Source organism: Eumetopias jubatus, unplaced genomic scaffold (assembly GCF_037043125.1).
Source record: "Eumetopias jubatus isolate StellerSeaLion01/CBP00866 unplaced genomic scaffold, mEumJub1_p1.0 scaffold_10, whole genome shotgun sequence".
In the NCBI taxonomy this organism is placed as follows: domain Eukaryota; kingdom Metazoa; phylum Chordata; class Mammalia; order Carnivora; family Otariidae; genus Eumetopias; species Eumetopias jubatus.
In genome coordinates, this window is record NW_028274816.1 from 84,510,861 (window position 1) to 84,529,610 (window position 18,750).

The window sequence follows — 18,750 nt, forward strand, 5'->3', positions numbered from 1 at the left end:
GCGGACCGCGCGGGAACCGGCGCCTGGTGGCTGGGCGGTGGCACCGGAGAGTCCCTGAGGTGCACGCTTCCTGGAGGCGCCATGAGCTGCATCAACCTGCCCAACGTGCTGCCCGGCTCCCCCAGCAAGACCCGGGGGCAGATTCAGGTGCCGGCGCGGGGACTGGCTTCCAGCCCTCGGGAGTGGGAGCGGGAGCGGGAGCGGGGTCGGGGTTGTGGTTGGGGCCATGGCCGGGTGTCCGTGCGCAGCGGGCCCCGAAGTGACCTCGCCTTCTCTCCTAGGTGATTCTAGGACCCATGTTCTCAGGAAAAAGGTAAGTAAGTCATGGCCTCGCGGGGCCCACCTCCTCCCCCATCCCCACCCTCCGGGGGGCCCCTCCTCCTCCCCTGGCGCCCCGCCTGCCGCCCCTCTCAGACAGCACCTCCAGGACAGCCCCCACTGCCGGACGGCGTGTTCCCGCCCGGGATGCCGCTCCTGCCTGGGATCTGGTCCTGGAGCAGGCGCTCCTTCACTGCCCGCCCAGCTCAGACCCTTCCATTAGGGTCGTTCGCCACCGCTCCTTCCTGCGGCTGGATACGGCTGCTGAGGGTTTAGCTTGTCACTAAAGCCTGTGCACCCTACAGTGTGGGCATCCCTCCTTCCGGTGTGATTGTTTCCTCTGGTACTTTACACACTAAGGAGTCAGACCAGGGCACCCTTTGCTCCCCTGATGTGACAGGACCATCATCTGACCTAGGCAGGGCTGGTGAGCCCCCGAAGTAACGCCCTCCGCCCTGGGGGATCACTCCAGTGCAAACCTGTTGCCCTCCGTGGTGAGGCTAATAAGGTGGGCTCTGAGACCCAGAGGCAAAGTGCTTTTTCTCTTGCACAAAAAGGTTTAGTGAAGTCAATTTAGACTATGTGAGGGCCTCTGGGATGAGACTACTTTTTTTTTTTTTAAGATTTTATTTATTTATTTGAGAGAGAGAGAGAGAGAGAAAGCACATGAGATGGGGGGAGGGTCAGAGGGAGAAACAGACTCCCTGCCGAGCAGGGAGCCTGATGCGCGACTTGATCCAGGGACTCCAGGATCACGACCTGAGCCGAAGGCAGTCACTTAACCACCTGAGCCACCCAGGCGCCCGGGATGAGACTACTTTGGAATGCCATCTGGGGCCTTTGCCTCTGCCCACCCCACCAGATCCCTGCGATACTTATTCCTTCATCCCATCCCTGGACCACCTGGGGGTCATTCCTTGCTGCCCTCCCCAAGGAGAACACTTCCCGGCCCAGCACACCTTTGTCATTCCATTATTCCCAGGCTCTCTAGTGACTTAAAGCTCTCGTTTTTGGCATCCCTCTCAGGCCTAGGCTGAACTCCCAGAGCATGGGCCCTCTGTCCTCGCTGGTCTTTCTGTCCATTGGTGGGTCTCAGGCTGTAGACCCCTAGAAGGTGGTGGGGTGCCCTGCTTGTGCCGAGGGGGTCTTCCTTGCCCGCTCTTTACACCGTGGGCCTCACGAAGTGCTCTGCTCTTGCAGTACTGAGCTGATGAGACGGGTCCGTCGCTTCCAGATTGCCCAGTACAAGTGCTTGGTGATCAAGTATGCCAAAGATACTCGGTACAGCAGCAGCTTCTCCACGCATGACCGGTGAGTCCCTGCTCTCTTCTGTCCTGTCACAAGACCTCTCCTGGAAACCTGGTGAAAATTCCCAAGGGCCTAGAACATACTGTAAGAGCTGTCTTTAGCAGGAATGGTTAGTGATGCCGATGCCTGGGGCACCTGGGTGGCTCAGTCGTTAAGCGTCTGCCTTCGGCTCAGGTCACGGTCCCAGGGTCCTGGGATCGAGCCCCGCCTCGGGCTCCCTGCTCAGCGGGAAGCCTGCTTCTCCCTCTCCCACTCCTCCTGCTTGTGTTCCCTCTCTTGCTGTGTGTCTCTCTCTCAAATAAATAAAATATTAAAAAAAAATGCTGATGCCCGACACTGAAATATTGGAACTCAGCAAACTTTCAAAGTCGCTTGGCAAGGGATCTTAGGACTTGGCCTTTCACAGAATTCTAGCTCAGTGTTCTTAACCAGGGGCAATTTCACGCCCCCTCCCCCAGAGTGCATTTGGCAATGTCTGGGGACATTTTTTGTTCTCACAACTGGAGTGGGGGAGGGGCATTGGGCTGCTGCTGAACATCCCACAATGCACAGGACAGCCCCATGACAAATAGCGATACTGCCCCAATTGTCAGCAGTGCTGTGCTTACATCCATGTGGTTGCAAACTGGTTTTGTTGAGCCTGCAGGTTGCTTTTCATTTAACTTTGTAGTTGTCTTAGCCTCAGCTCACTCTTGGTCATCATGCGTCCTTCAGGCATCCCGGTTTTTATGTTTATCTGCCTGCATCCTGCGGACATTTCCCTTTGCCATCTGAGGTGGGGAGGGAGGCTTAAATTTAGTTTGCCTCTTCCCTGTTCCCTGGCTACAGATTGGGGCCTGAGATTTCTGAGCCTGGGACATGATCTCTGTCCTTGGGACTTGTCCACCTGAGCCCGCAGCGGCAAAGCCGTGCTGTGCATGGAGCCTCGGAACCGCAGAACGGCCCAGTGTGTGGCCTCGGGCTGGGAGCATGGGGTTTCTGAAGCCAGGCGGGTGGTGGGGTGGACAGTGCCTGGGACTCGGAGCTAAGCGTCAGGATTTGAGTGACGGGTGCTTCCGGCCGTGCTGTCTGATGCTGGTCATTTATGTGGTCCAGTTTGCTTCTCCCCAGAAACATGGTGTCTGCCTCTGCTGCTGCACTGCATGGGGGTGCATCCAGGGAGGACAATGAGAGCAGAAGGGGCAGCACCGTGCCGGGAGGAGAAGTCAGGAGGGCAGGGGCCCATCTGAGCTCTGCCCAGCGCGGCACAGATGCTCTCCCAACTCGGGCTACGGAGCCTGGGACGGACCGCGGCTGTGACTGAGCCCTTGGCGGGAGCGACAGGGCTCCAGAGACACTGCCCTTGCCCACCCTGTGGTTTTCTCTATTTAGGGAGGGAAGGGGGAATTTAAAATTCAGGCAATACCATCTCATGCTCTTCCCAGATCTTTGAGTAGAATTATAGCAAGATAATAACTGTGCAGGGGTTGTAAAGTATTTTATTTTTCTAAATACAGCTACAGGGGGCGCCTGGGTGGCTCAGTCGTTAAGTGTCTGCCTTCGGCTCAGGTCATGATCCCAGGGTCTTGGATCGAGCCCCGCGTCAGGCTCCCTGCTCAGTGGAGAGCCTGCTTCTCTGTCTTGCACTCCCCCTGCTTGTGTTCTCTCTCTCTCTCTCTCTCTCTCTCTGACAAAGTCTTTAAAAAAACAAAACAAAACAGCTACAGGCTGTTGAGCCTTCAGAAAGTCCCAGCCCCCGGGGGCACGTGGGGGCTCAGTTGGTGAAGCATCTGCCTTCAGCTGCCTTCAGCTCAGGTCATGATCCCAGGGTCCTGGGGAGCAGGGAGTCTGCTTCTCCCTCTGCCCCTCCCCCCCAATCGTGTGCTCCCTCTTTCAAATAAATAAATAAAATCTTAAAAAAAAAAAAAAGGAAGTACCAGCCCCTCAGAAGGCTAGTTGAGGAGTGGGAAAAATGAACACAGAAAAAAGAACACATTGTAGAAAAACAGACCCTGCTTAAAAAGACAGAGGACAGAGAATAGGGTCCCTCTTCAGAAATGGCCCTGGGTGTGGGGGCGGGTTGGGGTGGAAGCTTCCCACACACGCCTTTGGCATTCAAACTCTTCTGGATACGATTCTCCCCATTGGGCACACAGGGCAACAGTATGACCTTAGATTTGAGTCTTGGCTCTGCCAGTTAATAGCTCTGTGATCGGGGCGAAATCCTTCGATCAGCCAGACGAGCCAAATGGATTGGTTCTTCTCTGGCCCTGTTGGCTGGAGTCCCAGGCTTATCTCTGCTGGGACACACAGGGCTGAGTCTGGTGCTCATGCGCTGCCCAGGACCACGGCGGACTTTCCGGGGCACTTTTGCTTTGCGTGGGCCCTTTTCTCCATAAAAAGAAAGAAGTAAAAAATAATATTTTATGACGGCATTGATAGAAAGACAGCTAGAATGCAGCCTGTGTTGTAGTTATTATGTGTGTTCTTTTTCTCATTTTAAAAAGAAATTAAAGCATTTCTCCTGCCCTGGCCCACACTGAACAGAAGCGGGGCCTTTGAGTCTCCGTTAAGCTTTGTATCACGCATTGCCAATTTCTAGTCTAGCACATCAAGGGAAATAACTTGTGTTGAATGACTGTTTTTCTGAACATGGGCCTTTATTCTCCCCAAATGCATCCCACAGGCACTAACTTCAAGCTCCAGCCCAGCAGTGCAGTGTGCTTTGAGGGTAGGGTTGTCACGGGAGCTGGCCCCTGGCCCCTGCGTCCAGGTTTCCGCTCCCTTGCCTTGTTCATGCACTGGATTTCTCTCCCCAGGAACACCATGGAGGCACTACCAGCCTGCCTGCTCCGGGACGTGGCCCAGGAGGCCCTGGGTGTGGCTGTCATAGGCATCGACGAAGGGCAGTTTGTAAGTTGGCTTGTCCTGGCGTTCTGCCTACGATCTCCCGGTCTGTGCTCCTTTCTCCTCTGCTGGTTTGGAAGGTATTTTGTTCTATCTCTGATCTTTTAGTAACCGACGTTAACTTGCTCCAACTGGTGTCTGAATACCCTTTGGATTCCCTGTACTGTTTTCCATGTTTTTTTTTTAAGATTTTATTTTATTTTATTTTTTTAAAAGATTTTATTTATTTCACAGAGAGACACAGCGAGGGAGGGAACACAAGCAGAGTGAGTGGGAGAGGGAGAAGCAGGCTCCCCGCTGAGCAGGGAGCCCGAGGCGGGGCTCCATCCCAGGACCCCGGGATCATGACCTGAGCCAAAGGCAGATGCTTAATGACTGAGCCCCCCAGGCGCCTCTGCTTTTCATGTTTTAAGGGATTTATTTTACCTTCTTAAAAAAACATATATAATAAAAAAGGCGAGGGGGTCGGGGTGCCTAGGTGGCTTAACATTTGAGCCTCTGACTCTTGATTTTGGCTCAGGCCATGATCTCAGGGTTATGAGATCGAGCCCTATGTTGGGCTGTGCTGAGTGTGGAGACTGCTTAAGATTCTTTCCCTCTCTTCCGCCCCTAAGGGGGGGTTAAAAAAAAAAAATATATATATATATATATATATTTACAGTGAACAACAACAACAACAAAAATTAAGTTTCTTGGGGTGCCTGGCCGGCTCAGTCTGTAGAGCATATGATTCCTGATCTCGGGGTCATGAATTCAAGTCAGTTTCTCAATGCTGGTATGTAAGCAATGTTCTGTTTGCCTCACTGTTGCTTCTGCCTTGTTCGTTATGGATTTGTTTCTCCTCTTGCAAAGTACATCCTTTAGTAGTTCTTACAGCTCAGGACGTTTTGGTGGGAAGCTTTCTGAGTCTTGGTAGGAAAATGTCTTTATTTTGTTCTGTATGTTAAGCAGAGTGGCAGAAGGGGTAGCTTGATGATGGTTTTTCCCTGTGGCTTTGGGAAAGCAGCATCCCTTCCTGCCGCTAAGGAGGAGGCTGCCCTCAGTCTTTGGCGGCCTTCCTGAGCAGGTGACTGGGTGATGGGTTTGCTCTCGGAAGAGTGTGTCCTGGGAGGTTTTGTGCTTAGTTTGGTGTCTGGTGTGCTTTTCACATTTGAGGGCTAGTACCTTTGTGCCTGGAGGGGAGATGCCATTATCACTCCAAATCTCCCCCCTCCCTCCTCCAGCCGGTGTCCTGGGAACATCTCCCAGAGTGTGTGTGGTTTCAGAGACTATTTTTTATTTGGGATTTTGGTTAGTTCTTTTCATGTAACTCCCGCTCTAATTCACATATCCTTGTTTCTGTTTATGGATGTACTGTTTGTTTTAACTGTTGCTGTTCTTTCCCTTGTCTTTCTGGAAATCTTGTGTTATAGGCCTTTCTGGCTCAGTCTTTTCCTTTCTTCAGGAGTGTACTCTGGCTGAGTCTGTGGGTTGTCCTTTGTGGTTTTGGTTTCCCTTCTGGGTTTCGGAGTGTTTTGTTGCTGCGAGTGCATCTAATGAATGAAGTATAACTCCCTCCTCATGGGGCTCACTTCAGCTCTCGGGAGCAGTATGGGTGCCTTCACCTCTGCCCGGGACTGTCATGAGGGTGATGTGAGCTGCTGTAACAAACAAGCCCAAGGTTTCAGTACCTGAAAACGCTAGAACTTTATTCTGAGTCAGTGGTGGGGAGGCCTGGCGACACAGCTTCTCAGATGGCCCTGGGCAGGCGCATCCGGAGAACGGAATCGGGAAAACGTGGAGGGTCCCTGGTGCGGGGTGGCCTATCTCTAGAAGTTGCAGGCGTCGCTTCTGCTTCCCCTCTGACCATTGGAATTTGGGCGCATGGTCCCCTTTACTGTATTTTACTCCACCTCTATGCCCTGAAATTCTTTTGTGTGTGTGTTTGGTGAGTGGTTAGTCATTGCTGCAGGGAGAACCCATACTGTGAGACCCGGGGTTGTCTCACTGAGGGCGTGGAGAGGGCTTGCTTATTAGGATTGGGGCCTGTGGGGCTCATTCGAGGGAGGGTTTTAGGAGGTTGACTTAGCTCTTGATCCAGTGCCCTCAGGAAGGGGGGTGACCCTGACCGGCATCCTAAAGCTGCTCTCTAGGGAGGGGGGACCAGGAGGCTGAAGCCGAGGTGGTAAAGCAGCAATGGTCACTCGTGTTGACCAGGACAGGGGAGCATTGTGGTCCCTTATAGTCTGTGCCCAGACAGGACTACCCGTTGCGCTCATGGAGTGGCCTTGCCTGATGCTTATGCTCTGTAAAATTAATTACGTGCCACGTGATAACACCAGGGCCCAGCTGTGAGTGCCAGGCTAGCCCCTGCAGCTGGGGCAGCTCTTGTCTTTTCACAACCCAGAAAAACGAATAAAAAACCCATTACATGTTGGTTCTACATCAGTCTAGTCTTTATAGGCGTACATTTTTATTTTTTCATGATTATTATTTTTTAAAGGTTTTATTTATTTATTTGACAGAGAGCGAGAGAGGGAACACAAGCAGGGGGAGTGGGAGAGGGAGAAGCAGGCTTCCCGCTGAGCAGGGAGCCCGATGCGGGGCTCGATCCCAGGACCCTGGGATCACGACCTGAGCCAAAGGCAGACGCTTAATGACTGAGCCACCCAGGCGCCCTTAGGCATACATTTTTAAAGAGAGGGGGCTCCTATCATGCTGTGTGGCTATTTACCCGTGTCAGCAAATGTTCCCGTCTGCAAGGATGTAGCCAGTCTTACGAATGCTTACAAATGTATCCTGTCGTACGTATGCTGGCCCCCCGGCACGTGCCATTTAAAGGCTGTGATGGGGCGCCTGGGTGGCTCAGTCATTAAGCGTCTGCCTTCGGCTCAGGTCGTGATCCCAGGGTCCTGGGATCGAACCCCGCATCGGGCTCCCTGCTCAGCGGGAAGCCTGCTTCTCCCTCTCCCGCTCCCCCTGCTTGTGTTCCTGCTCTTGCTGTCTCTGTCCCTGTCAAATAAATAAATAAAATCTTAAAAAAAAAAAAAGAATTCCTAGTAAAAAGAAATAATACAGGCTGTGATGGACATTTTGGGTTGCTGTCTGATGTATTGGGATTTATCTGCTAAGTGGAATTGCCGGTCAAGGGGCCAATCCCCTTCATCCATTCATTTTCATTCATTCATTTATCAGTACTTTCTGGGCTTGTGCCCCGTGCCAGCTGTGTCCGCAGTGTTGGGGATTCAGCCAGAGGCTCCACCCCATGAGCTCACATTCTAGTCCAGGGAGAGAATGACGTCATAGGTCAGGTGGAGACACCTGGACGGGAAGGCACTGTCAGGGGGACAGAGCTAAGGTGGGGTAGTCCGGAAGGGGCCTGCGGGAGAGCCAGGGAGTGAGCTGCTGGCTGGCTGGGTGTGTCTTGGGTGGGAGGGAAGTGGGTCAGGCAGGCTCGGCCCCGTGGATGGAGAGCGGGCAGCAGGTGCAGACGGCAGCATGACCGCTGGGCCTTTGCAGAAATCCCCAGGAGAGAGGAGTGAAGGGCAGGCGGCGGAGCATGCCCATGTGTGCACACACACATGCCCGCATACCCAGTTCCACTGCATTTCTCTTTCGTTCCTGCTGCCTGACATCTGTTTCTATGTTTATCGGCTTCTTGTATTTCTTGCCCCTTTTGTAAACTGCCTTGGAAGGGCTTCCGCTCCTCTTTCTCTTGGTCTTCCTCTCCTCCAGTGCACATGAAGTGGCCGGCGCTCCTCTGTCACGTGCTGTAACGACATCTTCCCTGTTTGCTTTTGAGTTCTGTGGCATTTCATTTCGTGTTTTACCATCCACCGTCGAATGCTTTAGTTTGTCCCATCCTTTGTGGCCTTTGCCCTTGCGAGGCTGGCGTGTCTGCCAGGAAGCGAGGCCCCCAGCCGGGGCAGAGCTAGGGGTCACTGGGCCGCGATCACGAGCCAGGCGGCTCTTGGCAGGAAGATGACAGAGGTGCAGATCCTCCACTCGGAGGCTTCCTAATCTCTGCTCTGGGTTCTTTCCCCTCCATCAAAACTCCTTTAGGAAGCGGCTCGCTGCTGGTCGCCTGGAGGTGTGGAATGGGCAGCTGGACACCAGTGAGGACCCTCTGCTGGTACTTTCCTACCTGGATCCCATGTTGTAACTATTTGTGTCCACCAAGAAAACCCGAAATTTGCTAAGCGCTTGGACGTTCTATTTTATTTTATTTTTATTTTTGTTTATTTTATTTTTTAAAGTTTTTATTTCTTTAAGTAATCTCTATACCCAACGTGGGGCTCAAACTCATGACCCTGAGATCAAGAGTTGCATGCTCTTCTGACTGAGCCAGCTGGGTGCCCTGAAGTCCTAGTTTATTTTATTTCTCTTCTTTTTCTTTTTTTTAAGATTTTATTTATTTATTTGAGAGAGAGAGTGCACAAGAGAGACCACAGGCAGGGGGAGCCGCAGAGGGAGAAACAGGCTCCCCACTGAGCAGGGAGCCCCACGCAGGCCTCAGTCCCATGACCCCAGGATCAAGAAGGTAGCTGAAGGTAGATGCCTAACCAACTAAGCCACCCAGGCACCCCTATTTATTTTATTTTCTTTTAAAATTTATTTATTTATTTATTTGAGAGAGAGAGAGAGAGAGAGAGAGAGAGTGGGGCAGGGAGTAGGGGGAGGGGTCAGAGGGAGAGGGAAGCCAAGTTCCTGCTGAGCATGGAGCCCAATGTGGGGCTCCCAGGGGTTCTCGATTTCCTGACCGGGAGATCATGACCTGAGCCGTAACCAAGAGTCGGAGGCTTAACCCACTGTGCCACCCGGTGCCCCCCTGAAGTTCTGTTTTAAGTATGACCTGCATTATCTGCCTAGGGCTGCTGTAACGAGTAGCACAGACCAGGCAGCTTACACAGCAGGAATTGATTCTCTCCCAATTCTTGAGGCTGGAAGCCTGAAATCAGGGTGTGGGCAGGCTCATTTCCTTGTGAGGGCCAGGACGGGGAACATTCCAGTCCTCTCCCCTTGGCTTGTGGATGGCCGTCCTCCCTCTGTGTCTCCATCCAAATGCCCCCTTCTTGTAAGGACACCAGTCATATGATATTGGGGCTCACCCTGCTGACCTCACTTTAATGGGGTGGCATCTGGGAAGACCCTACCTCCAAATGAGGTCATGTTCTGAGGTATTGGGGGTTAGGGTTTCATCGTAAATGTGGGGGGTGGGAAGGGACACAGGTCAACCCATAACATAAAAACTAACAGCAATAGGGGCGCCTGGGTGGCTCAGTTGGTTAAGCCGCTGCCTTCGGCTCAGGCCATGATCCCAGGGTCCTGGGATCGAGCCCCACATCGGGCTCCCTGCTCATGCAGGAAGCCTGCTTCTCCCTCTGCCTGCCGCTCCCCCTGCTTGTGCTCTCTCCCTCCCTCTCTCTCTCTCTCACTCGCTCTCTCTGTGTGTCAAATAAATAAATAAAATCTTAAAAAAAAAAAAAACTAACAGCAATAAGAATAAATGTCAAAAAAAAATGTCAATAACGAGCTTCCCAGTGGGCGTTGTGCAGTGTGCTGGCCCTGTGCACAGCGCTGTCCCTATATCTTGGAGGCCTCAGGGACCCCTGCTGGGGACCCCTTCCCAGGGAGGTGGCATGTGACCAGGGGATGAAGTGAGCTCGTTGAATGTCGGCATCGGCGCAGTGGGCGGGGTGGGGGGGCAAAGACCCTCCTCAGGCCCCTAAACCTGGGTGTGGAAGGACCAGTGTCCTGACATTATGCCTCCATGTGGTGGGTGAGGCACAGGGATGCTCATCTCTGTGCGGTTTTGCCCCTGCCTCCCACCCAGGGATTATTTGGTGACGTCTGGAAACCATTTTCTTTGTGACAACTTAGGGAGGGGGGTATTTACTGGCCGAGAGCCCCTTGCAGGATGGGAGCTGCATTTCTGTGACCCGCAGTGGGTGTGCGAACATGCCAGAGTTGGGGTGGGCGGGGTGGGGGGTGCTTCTGTGCTCGGGCCTGGCCAGCCCTACGGAGGGTAGTCGGGCTCGGCTGCTGCTGAACCCTACTCGAATTGCTCTTCGTTTTCCTAGCCACCTGCACGGACCTTGTCTTGCTAACTGTCCAGGTCTCCGTAACCTTACACCTCAATAAATGGGCCAAGCCAGGCTTGAACGGCTTGGGGAAAGACCCACTGCCCCAAGACAAGAATGTGCCTGTTCACACAACCCAAAGACCAATTCACATAGACAAACGCGGTCCACTGGAAGCAGTATGATTGAGCAGTGAAAACTCACAAAGGCTCTGTAGAAGTAGCATCCTCACCCTGGGCCACGTAGCATGACAGCTGATTTACCAAGTAAACGCAGGGCCTGCTGTGTCGTCCTACCCTGTAACTGGCTGGCAGAGCCCCGACCCCTCTCGAGGAATCAGAGGGCATATCATCTGTTCACTATTTGAGTGCCTTGGATCTGTGAGCAACACCGGGGGCCTTCCTTGCCATTTCTTAGGCTCAGAAACATTAAGTCCTTGCCAAGGTCACACAGTCATGGGTCCAACCAGAGCACGGTTCAAGGCAGGCAGCCCTCTGGCCCGAGCTTTTGGCCACCGCGGTATTAGATCACCTCCGGCTGGGTTGCATCATCTAGCGAGGGGTCCGATGTGCTCGGGCCTGGAGTGCACCTGTTCTGTGTGGAAAGCCAGCGATGGTTAGGGGACAAGGGCGGTTGTGGATGTGCATGGCCGTGCAAAGTGGGGTGAGCACAGAGACACTGGTCTCCTGGCCTTGGGCGCTGGCAAGAGGGCTGGGGTCACCCTGTTCTCTTGCTCCACACTGATGGGTGGCAGTGTCTCTGTGGCTCCCGGAAGCTGCTGCTCTGGGTGGAAGCTCACTGACGTTACCCCCACACACACCCCTGCCCCCTTCCAGTTCCCAGACATCGTGGAGTTCAGCGAGACTATGGCCAACGCTGGGAAGACTGTGATTGTGGCCGCACTGGATGGGACCTTCCAGAGGAAGGTGAGGCATCTGATACAGGCTTTGGAGAGGGGAATCTGGAGGGAGGGAAGGGCCTGGGAAGAACAGTGGTAGCCCCGTGAGCCTCTTCTCTCAATGCAGTGCTACCTGGATGACCCGGGCTTGACACTTGGGGGCACTTTGAGCCGGGCCATGTCCTAGCCCGGGCACTCAGATGAGCCAGACCCAGCTCCCTGGCTTGCCTGGGAGTCCATCCAGGGGTTCCAAGGAAAAACCACCTGGCCAGGTAGATGTGCTCACCTGCTGTCTTTCCCTGGGAGTGTAGGCATTCGGGACCATCCTGAACCTGGTGCCCCTGGCAGAGAGCGTGGTGAAGCTGACAGCGGTGTGCATGGAGTGCTTCCGGGAGGCCGCCTACACCAAGCGGCTAGGCTCGGAGAAAGAGGTAGCCCCCACCTGCCTGCTCCGGGGCGGGGGGCGGGGTGAGGCCCGGAGGCGCTGTGCCCCCTCTCAGTCCGGGCCCTTTGCGTCCCGTGGCCAGGTCGAGGTGATTGGAGGAGCAGACAAATACCACTCCGTGTGCCGCCTCTGCTACTTCAAGAAGGCCTCGGGTCTGCCCGCCGCCCCGGACGGCAAGGAAAACAAGGAGAACTGCCCGGTGCTGGTGCCAGGAAAGCCAGGAGAGGCGGCGGGAGCCCGGAAGCTGTTTGCTTCCCATCAGATCCGGCAGTGCAGCCCCGCCAACTGAGGCTCCCTGTCCCGCGGCCGCCCACTGCCGGCCCCCCGCGCAGCCTTCCGCCACGAGGAAGTGGGGGGTGGGGCGAAGATGGGACTTTGGGCCTCCCGCGGTGCAGGTCCTGGGCCGGTGGTCTGCACATCCCGTTTCCCCCTTTCCTGGTTCCCTTGCCGGCTGCTGGTCCACTCGTGAGCTCAGGGCCTGGCTACCGCAGTGACGAACCCCCGCCTGTGGGGTGAGGGGCAGAACCACACACTGGCGACATCGGGGCCCATGGCCTCTTCCCCCTTGTGGCTTTCGCTGTTGAGTTTCTGTTCTCACTGGGAAGTCCGTGCGCCGGTACCTCCGGCTCAGACCGAGCCTCGGCCCACGCAGAGGTTTCTGTCTCTGCTTGGGGCTGACTCCCGGCTCCCAAGGGTGGCTGGACTGATGCCCTCCTGCTTCCTACACTCCGGTGATCATTTTCTCCAGAACTGCAGCTTTTCTCACATGGGAGACACTTACCCTGCTGGGGCTCAGGTCCCAGGGACTTAATCTTTTAAAGTGTGTGTGTGTGGGGGGGGGGTGTTAGGGGCAGAAGTGGCTAGGGTTAGGGTCTATGATTCTGTTGTAGCTTGTGAATTAGTAACTAATATTAAAATTTACTGATTGGTGAAAGCACATTTGTCTTTTTTTTTTATTTGGTAAGATGTTGTTTTTGAGAGAGAGACAAGCGGGAGGAGGGGCAGAGGGAGAGGCACAAGCAGATTCCCCGGCTGAGCGGGGAGCCTGGTCCCAGGGGCACTGAGATATGACCTGAGCAGAAGTCCGACACTTAACTGAGCCACCCAGGTGCCCCGAAAGCACATTTGTCTTTAACAGCCTGGGATGCCCTGGGTCTCACTGTAGACAGCTCTGATGTGACACGGGTGGGGCTTTCTTTCCAGATCTTCTTCTAGCACTCCTAGTCTCTCAGCCACACCACTTTCACTGAGAAGCGACCCATGAAGCGCGTCCTAGGAGGAACATTTGCTTACTCTCTGTCTGGATGGGTTTCAGGACAAAATGGGTGGATGGAGGAGCCTGGGGCCCAGGAGGAAAGACAAGGCTATGGTCAGGTCTGCCAGCTGGGGCTGTGGGGTCAGGTTTTGTTTGTGAAATAGACACTTGATAGCTCAGGAGCCCAGAAGACTAGCTCAGCTGTACCTTGTAAAATGGGCTGTCAGCGGCTTGCATGGAAGCAAGGATCCGCCGGGGAGGGCGAGCCCCCATCCCCCACACTGGTGCAGATGGGATCAGGGTTCTGGGGTGGCCTCCCTGCCCTGGCTTGCCTCTCCCCTTTGTTCTACTCCAGCTTGCTGGTGACTGGTCCCGAGCCATAGGTGGCCACAGAACCGTATTGGTTGCTACTCAGGATTTTCAAACCAACAGGCCCACCTTCGACAGTCCCTGCTCCAAAAGGGGAAATGTGCTTCGGGCGCCCCGGCCCCTCCTGCCAGAGATGGGCTCCCTCCCTCGGAGCGGGCCATCCTAGGATGGGCTCCAGAGGTGCTAACCCCTGTCTGCAGGCAAGAATTGGAGGACTAGGAGTCGCCAGGGGACTCCTCACTCTGCTAGGAGGGGTTGGGAAGGAAAGGGTTACCAGGGAAGGGGCATTTAGTGGGGCAGCTCCCTGGTGCCCCCACCCCAACTCTAGCAAGGGCACAGCAAGGTCCTGGCAAGGCAGTCCAGAGAAACTGTCTTGTTTACAAGCTGAGCACAGTTGCTATTTTAAGATGCTGATGGACGGCAGCGTGAGGCATGAGACCCCAGACTAGGGAGTGTGTGCGCATGCGTGCGTTAGGCATACCAAAGACGCAGGCTGCCGGGACTATTCAAAACCAAGTTCATAAAGCACCCCCCTCCCAGGGTGCACCCCAGAGTGGAATTTCTCTTCGACCCCTAGGCTAAGGCCCAACGAATGACAATGGAGATTATGAACGAGAAAAACATTTATTCTGTCTTGGAATCTGTCTACTAGAACCAGGGATCTGTGCATCTTACCCGCAACGCTTCTTAATACATTCAGCACAGCCTGGGGGCTGTGGGAGCACCCCACACCGAACAGTGGCAGAATATTTACATAAAGCTGGGCGTTTCTGGTCAGGCAAAGCCCCTCCCTGTTGCCAAGGGGTGTGAACAAGGAGAAGGGAGTGCTACCCTGTGCCCCCTGTGGCAAGCATCCTTCCAGGGCCCCCCCTCCTCCCGCACACCACCGCTGCCAGGGGACCAGCCCAGAGGCACAAGCGCAGGGTAGGGACCCCAGGTCCAAGAGCGAGCAGACAGGATAGCGGTGAGCACTGGGCTGCCAGCTCCCAGAGCAGGTAGGGGGCTGTGGGCACGACAGCGCCAGGAGGCGGGAAACAAACCTGAGTGAGCAGGAAAGGGGGCCCCCGCCCAGCACCAGCAGCAGAGCAGGTGGAAGGCTCGCAGCCTCATCTTTGGCACAGAACCCCAAGTAACTGCGGCCACTACAGCCTGGACCCGAGCCTGGCTCCTTTGGGCTGGGGAGAAGCTAAGGCACTTGTCCCAAAACAGCATGTCGAGCAGGTCTAGCTATTTCAAGTGGGGGTGGGATCATTAAAAGCAATAACAAAACGCATCTGGCCAAAAACCCTTTTCTAAAAAATGCCCTTGAGGAGTGGTGGGTGAAGCCCTTGGGGCAGAGGCACTTCGGGCTGGGGCCCCCACCAGCAGCTGGGGTGGGGGAAGCAGTGGCTCTCCAGGCTGTGCCGAGGCTCCGATGGGCACGGGACGGAAGGGGGGGCCACAGCTCCAGGAGGCAAGGCTCATGGGAGGAGTCCTGGATAGGGGGGAGGCCCCCTGAGCACCCTCTCTGCCTCCCTTACCATCCCCCGCTGCGGCTCAGTACACGGGGGGCGGCTGGTAGCCCTCAGTGGTCTCGGCGTTCTGGGTGAAGGGCGGTTGTTGGTAGTTGTCCACAGATGCACCAGGGTAGGAAGCGTAGGCTGTGCTGGGGTCTGGAGTGGGGTCTACATAGTTCTGAATGAAGTCGTCCACTCCCGCCTTGTAGCGCTGGTAGGCTAAGGAGGCCAGCACACCCTGCAGGGAGCCCCAGGTTTTGGGTTCGTCAGCCTCCCACCACCCTTCTCCAAAGATACTGCAACCCTTGTCCACCCCGGCCCACCTACCCAGGAGAAGATGGAGAAGAAGCTGAAGGTGATGGCTGCCCGGGCCGAGTCGGCCCCCACTAGCACATCTTCCTCCTTGGTGGCTGCCCACTGGCTGGTAAGGAAGCAGAAACCAACGAACCACAGGAAGGTCCAGAGAGCTGGGAAGAAGGCCGGGAGGGCAAGGTCAGCTCCATGGAGGAGGCAGCGGCTGTTCGGGGACCCAGGAAGGGCTCCCTGTGGTGGTGGGGGTGCGGGGGAGGCCCTGGGCAAGGATCTCCCAGAAGCCTCCAGGAGTATAAAGGGCACTGATGCAGAAGCCAGGGTGGGGACCGGGGTGCCTGGCTCCAGAGCCCTGTGACCATCACTCAATGCCGGTGGGCTTCGGCAGACCGACAGAAATCCCTGTGCTGTGCAAACCTGCGTATCGAGTGGGGCCGCGGACCCCGGGCTGCTCCTGGCCCCTCCCAAGGTTGCTGAGGCCCTGCAATCCCAGAGCCCCAGGGCTTTGGGGAACACTGCCTGCTCATATTCACCTCCCCAAATAGAATGGGGGCGCTGCTAGCAGGTACCTGAGAAGAGCAGGTCGCTGATAACCAGGTATTTGCGGTCGGTGACGTTGCTGATCTGGGGGAAATAGACATCAACCACGAGGAAGAAGGCTGAGGCCAGGAAGGCCAGCACCCCGATGGCGATGCCATAGCCGCACGCATCCTCGTTGTGGTTGAAAATGCAGTATTTCTGTCTGGACTGGTGGGTATTGCTGTAGCCCTCGCCGAAAATGCACGAGAACACGATCAAGGCAAAGACCTGAGGGGACAGGTGGGGAAGGGCTGAGTGGTCGACAGGCAACCCCCAGGGGGGCACACATGATGGGGACCCTGGGCTCTCCCACTGCTGCTGTTCCCCTGTGGGGGCTCAGGCGCCATGGACCCTTCTGAACTTGGGGCGTGAGCTGATAAGTTGCCTCCTGGTGCAGGCTCCCCACTTCTCTCTACTCCCCTCTCCCAGGCCACCAGCAGATACCAGCACAGCTGCCATCAGCAGGGGCATGGCTGGGGATTCCTGGACTGGGGGCCGGCGGGGAATGGACGGGGATCTCCTGAGAGGGGACTGCCCCACCCCAGCTGCCTGCCGGGAGGGGTCATCGTGGTTCAGAAGGAGATGGGCCACAAAGTCACAGAAACCCAGGCCTGGAGCCTCACCCCCAGATCACCTCCTGCCTCAGTCACCTCTATAGTGTCCAACCTCTGCCTGAACACCTGGGTGAGGGAGAACTCCCGCGCTCCCCCGCCCTCAGGAAAGGCATGCCAGTGTGCTCTGAGCAGAAGCCCGTGCCCCCAGACTCCCACTTCTTGGTGCCCCCTCCAACTCTTTCCTGCTCCAGCCTGGCCTCCCCAGTTGGGCCAGCTGTCTTCCTACAAGGACTACTGGCCTCTTTGGTATCGTGACTCTCCCCTCTGAGGGAACCCCAGTCTGCTTCCTGCCCATAAGTGAGTCCTGTCTGCAGTGCCTGTCTGGAGCACCTCAGGCTAGTCTGACCGGCAGGCCCTGCGGACACAGTTCTGCACTCAGAACCCTGCAGGTCCTAGTTGGGGGTGCAAGGGGTTGTGCCAGCCAGAACTCTGGGAGGGGCTCCAGGCCCTTGGGAACAGCCTCAAGTCACCTCATCTCCTCCCTAAACTTCAAGGCCACCACCCCATGTCAGCAGATGCAGGGATGCAGGACAGTCTGGACACCTGGCTCTCACTGGGAGGGACCCAGGCCTCTCCCCTGCCCTGCCCGAACAAGGCCCTGTCAATAGGCTCTGGAGCTAGCAGTCACAAGCCCCACCCCCAGCTGGAGATGAAGCCTGAACTCCGGGATGCTGGGAGCAGTGTGCCAGGCCCCACTCCTGGCACAGCCATCCCAACACACGGGGCATCTGCCCCTTGGAACAGACCCCACAATCGGGCAGGGAGGGGGCATGGATGCCAGTGGGGCACCTCAGAAGGCTCCAGTCCCAGGAAGGCACAGCGTGGGCACTTCAGTCCCAGCCCTCTGCCTGCCCATCTCTAACACCTTGTCCAACTTTGGGAGCTGGTTGTCCAAGAGGCTGTGACCCCCCCCCAACCCTCCCCCAACCTGGTGCTGGAGGGCTCCCCTACCTCACATCCTGGGGCACCTGATCTTGGGTGGGGAAGCAGACCCGCGGCCTGCTCCAGAGTGGAAGGAAGATGCCGTTTCAGGGGGCCATATTGCCCGGGTACCCCAGGCAGCTTGGGAAAGCCCCTTCCTGGCTAATTCCCCCAGCACGGAGTCTCAGGACGCCGGCCACCTGTCCTGGAGCTGCCCCAAGCTCCTCCTACCGCCAGCAGGGCGACAGGCCTGCTCCCCACGGCGCCTCCGGGCCACCCCAACCCGAGGCCGGCCGGTGGGGGGCAGCGGGGACCAGGGGAAGGTGGGGGAAGGTGGGGGATGCTGGGGCCCGTGGGTGGGAGCCGACCGGGCCCTGGTCATGGAGGGCGGCGGGGCCCGGGCCCTCTCGCCGGCCCCACGCGCGCCAGCCGCACCCTCCCGGCCTCGGCCGCCGCCACCTGTCGCGCTCGCAGACTCTCGGGAACCCCTCCCCGCCCGGGCCTGGCGGCCCAATCCGGTCCCCGGGCCCGGAGTCCCCGCCGGCTCACCAGGCACACGACTCGCGTCACCACCTGCGGCTGCGTCAGGAAGCGCCGCAGGTCGAAGGAGCCGCCCGCCTTGGCCGCGCCGTAGGCCCCGCTCTCCATGTCGCCTTCGCCACCGCCCCGCCGCCGCCGCCGTCGCGGACCGCCAAGGACTGAGCCACCGCCCCCCCCCCGGCCCTGCCCCGGCCCTGCCCCGCCCCCCGGGGCGTGGCCAAAGTGGCCCCAGGGACCGAGGGCAAAGTGCGGCCCGCCGCCACTGGCGAGCGGAGCGGGCGGGGCCTGCGTTCCGGCAGGGAACAGCCGTCCAGCCCAGCTCGTGGCCCGGGCCGCGTCCCCCTGCTCCCAGAAAGGGGCCAGAGAGTGCTCAGGAAGAGAGGCAGGCGCGGAGGGCCCGCCCCTCTGCCCCACCCACACTTTGCCCCTGCCGTCCCGCCTTCTTCTCCGGGAAGCTCGTCCAATACCAAAGAGGCCAGTCAGTAGTCCTTGCAGGAAGACAGACTCACCTGCCCAGGACCCAGGCTCACAAGCACCCCCTCTTCTCCCCCCATTCCATGCAAAACCCCAGGCCACAGCCTGGACGCACTCCCTGACTGGCGCGTCACTCTTTGCTTCTCTCTGGAGCTAAGCCTGGGGTGGCGTCGTGGCCCACCCCCCCCGCCCCGCCCCGCCAAATCTTTCCCGGCTGGACCAGGTCCCGAGTCTGTGTGACTTCAGACTTCCATGCCCAAGATGGTGTGCGTACAGAAA

The 18,750-nt window shown here is 56.9% G+C and overlaps 2 protein-coding genes across 3 annotated transcripts; one reads left to right on the forward strand and one right to left on the reverse strand.

Annotated features, from left to right (window-relative positions):
• The first annotated feature begins 35 nt into the window (after positions 1–35).
• Positions 36–12,832, forward strand: TK1 (thymidine kinase 1). 2 transcript variants are annotated; one of them, XM_028112808.2, is made up of 7 exons: positions 36–147; positions 282–313; positions 1,519–1,629; positions 4,425–4,518; positions 11,408–11,497; positions 11,781–11,900; positions 11,997–12,829. In XM_028112808.2, the coding sequence occupies exons 1-7, from the start codon at positions 82–84 to the stop codon at positions 12,201–12,203; spliced, it is 720 nt and encodes a 239-aa protein (XP_027968609.1). In that variant the 5' UTR covers positions 36–81; the 3' UTR covers positions 12,204–12,829. The 2 variants fall into 2 exon arrangements, with proteins under 2 accessions (XP_027968609.1, XP_027968608.1); XM_028112807.2 differs by having other exon boundaries at positions 11,781–12,832.
• A 1,311-nt stretch (positions 12,833–14,143) lies between these two features.
• SYNGR2 (synaptogyrin 2) lies at positions 14,144–18,161 on the reverse strand. The gene is made up of 4 exons (XM_028112681.2): positions 18,007–18,161; positions 15,913–16,150; positions 15,362–15,501; positions 14,144–15,272 (listed from the first exon to the last, which is right to left on the reverse strand). The coding sequence occupies exons 1-4, from the start codon at positions 18,103–18,105 to the stop codon at positions 15,075–15,077; spliced, it is 675 nt and encodes a 224-aa protein (XP_027968482.1). The 5' UTR covers positions 18,106–18,161; the 3' UTR covers positions 14,144–15,074.
• Between the last annotated feature and the right edge of the window lie 589 nt (positions 18,162–18,750).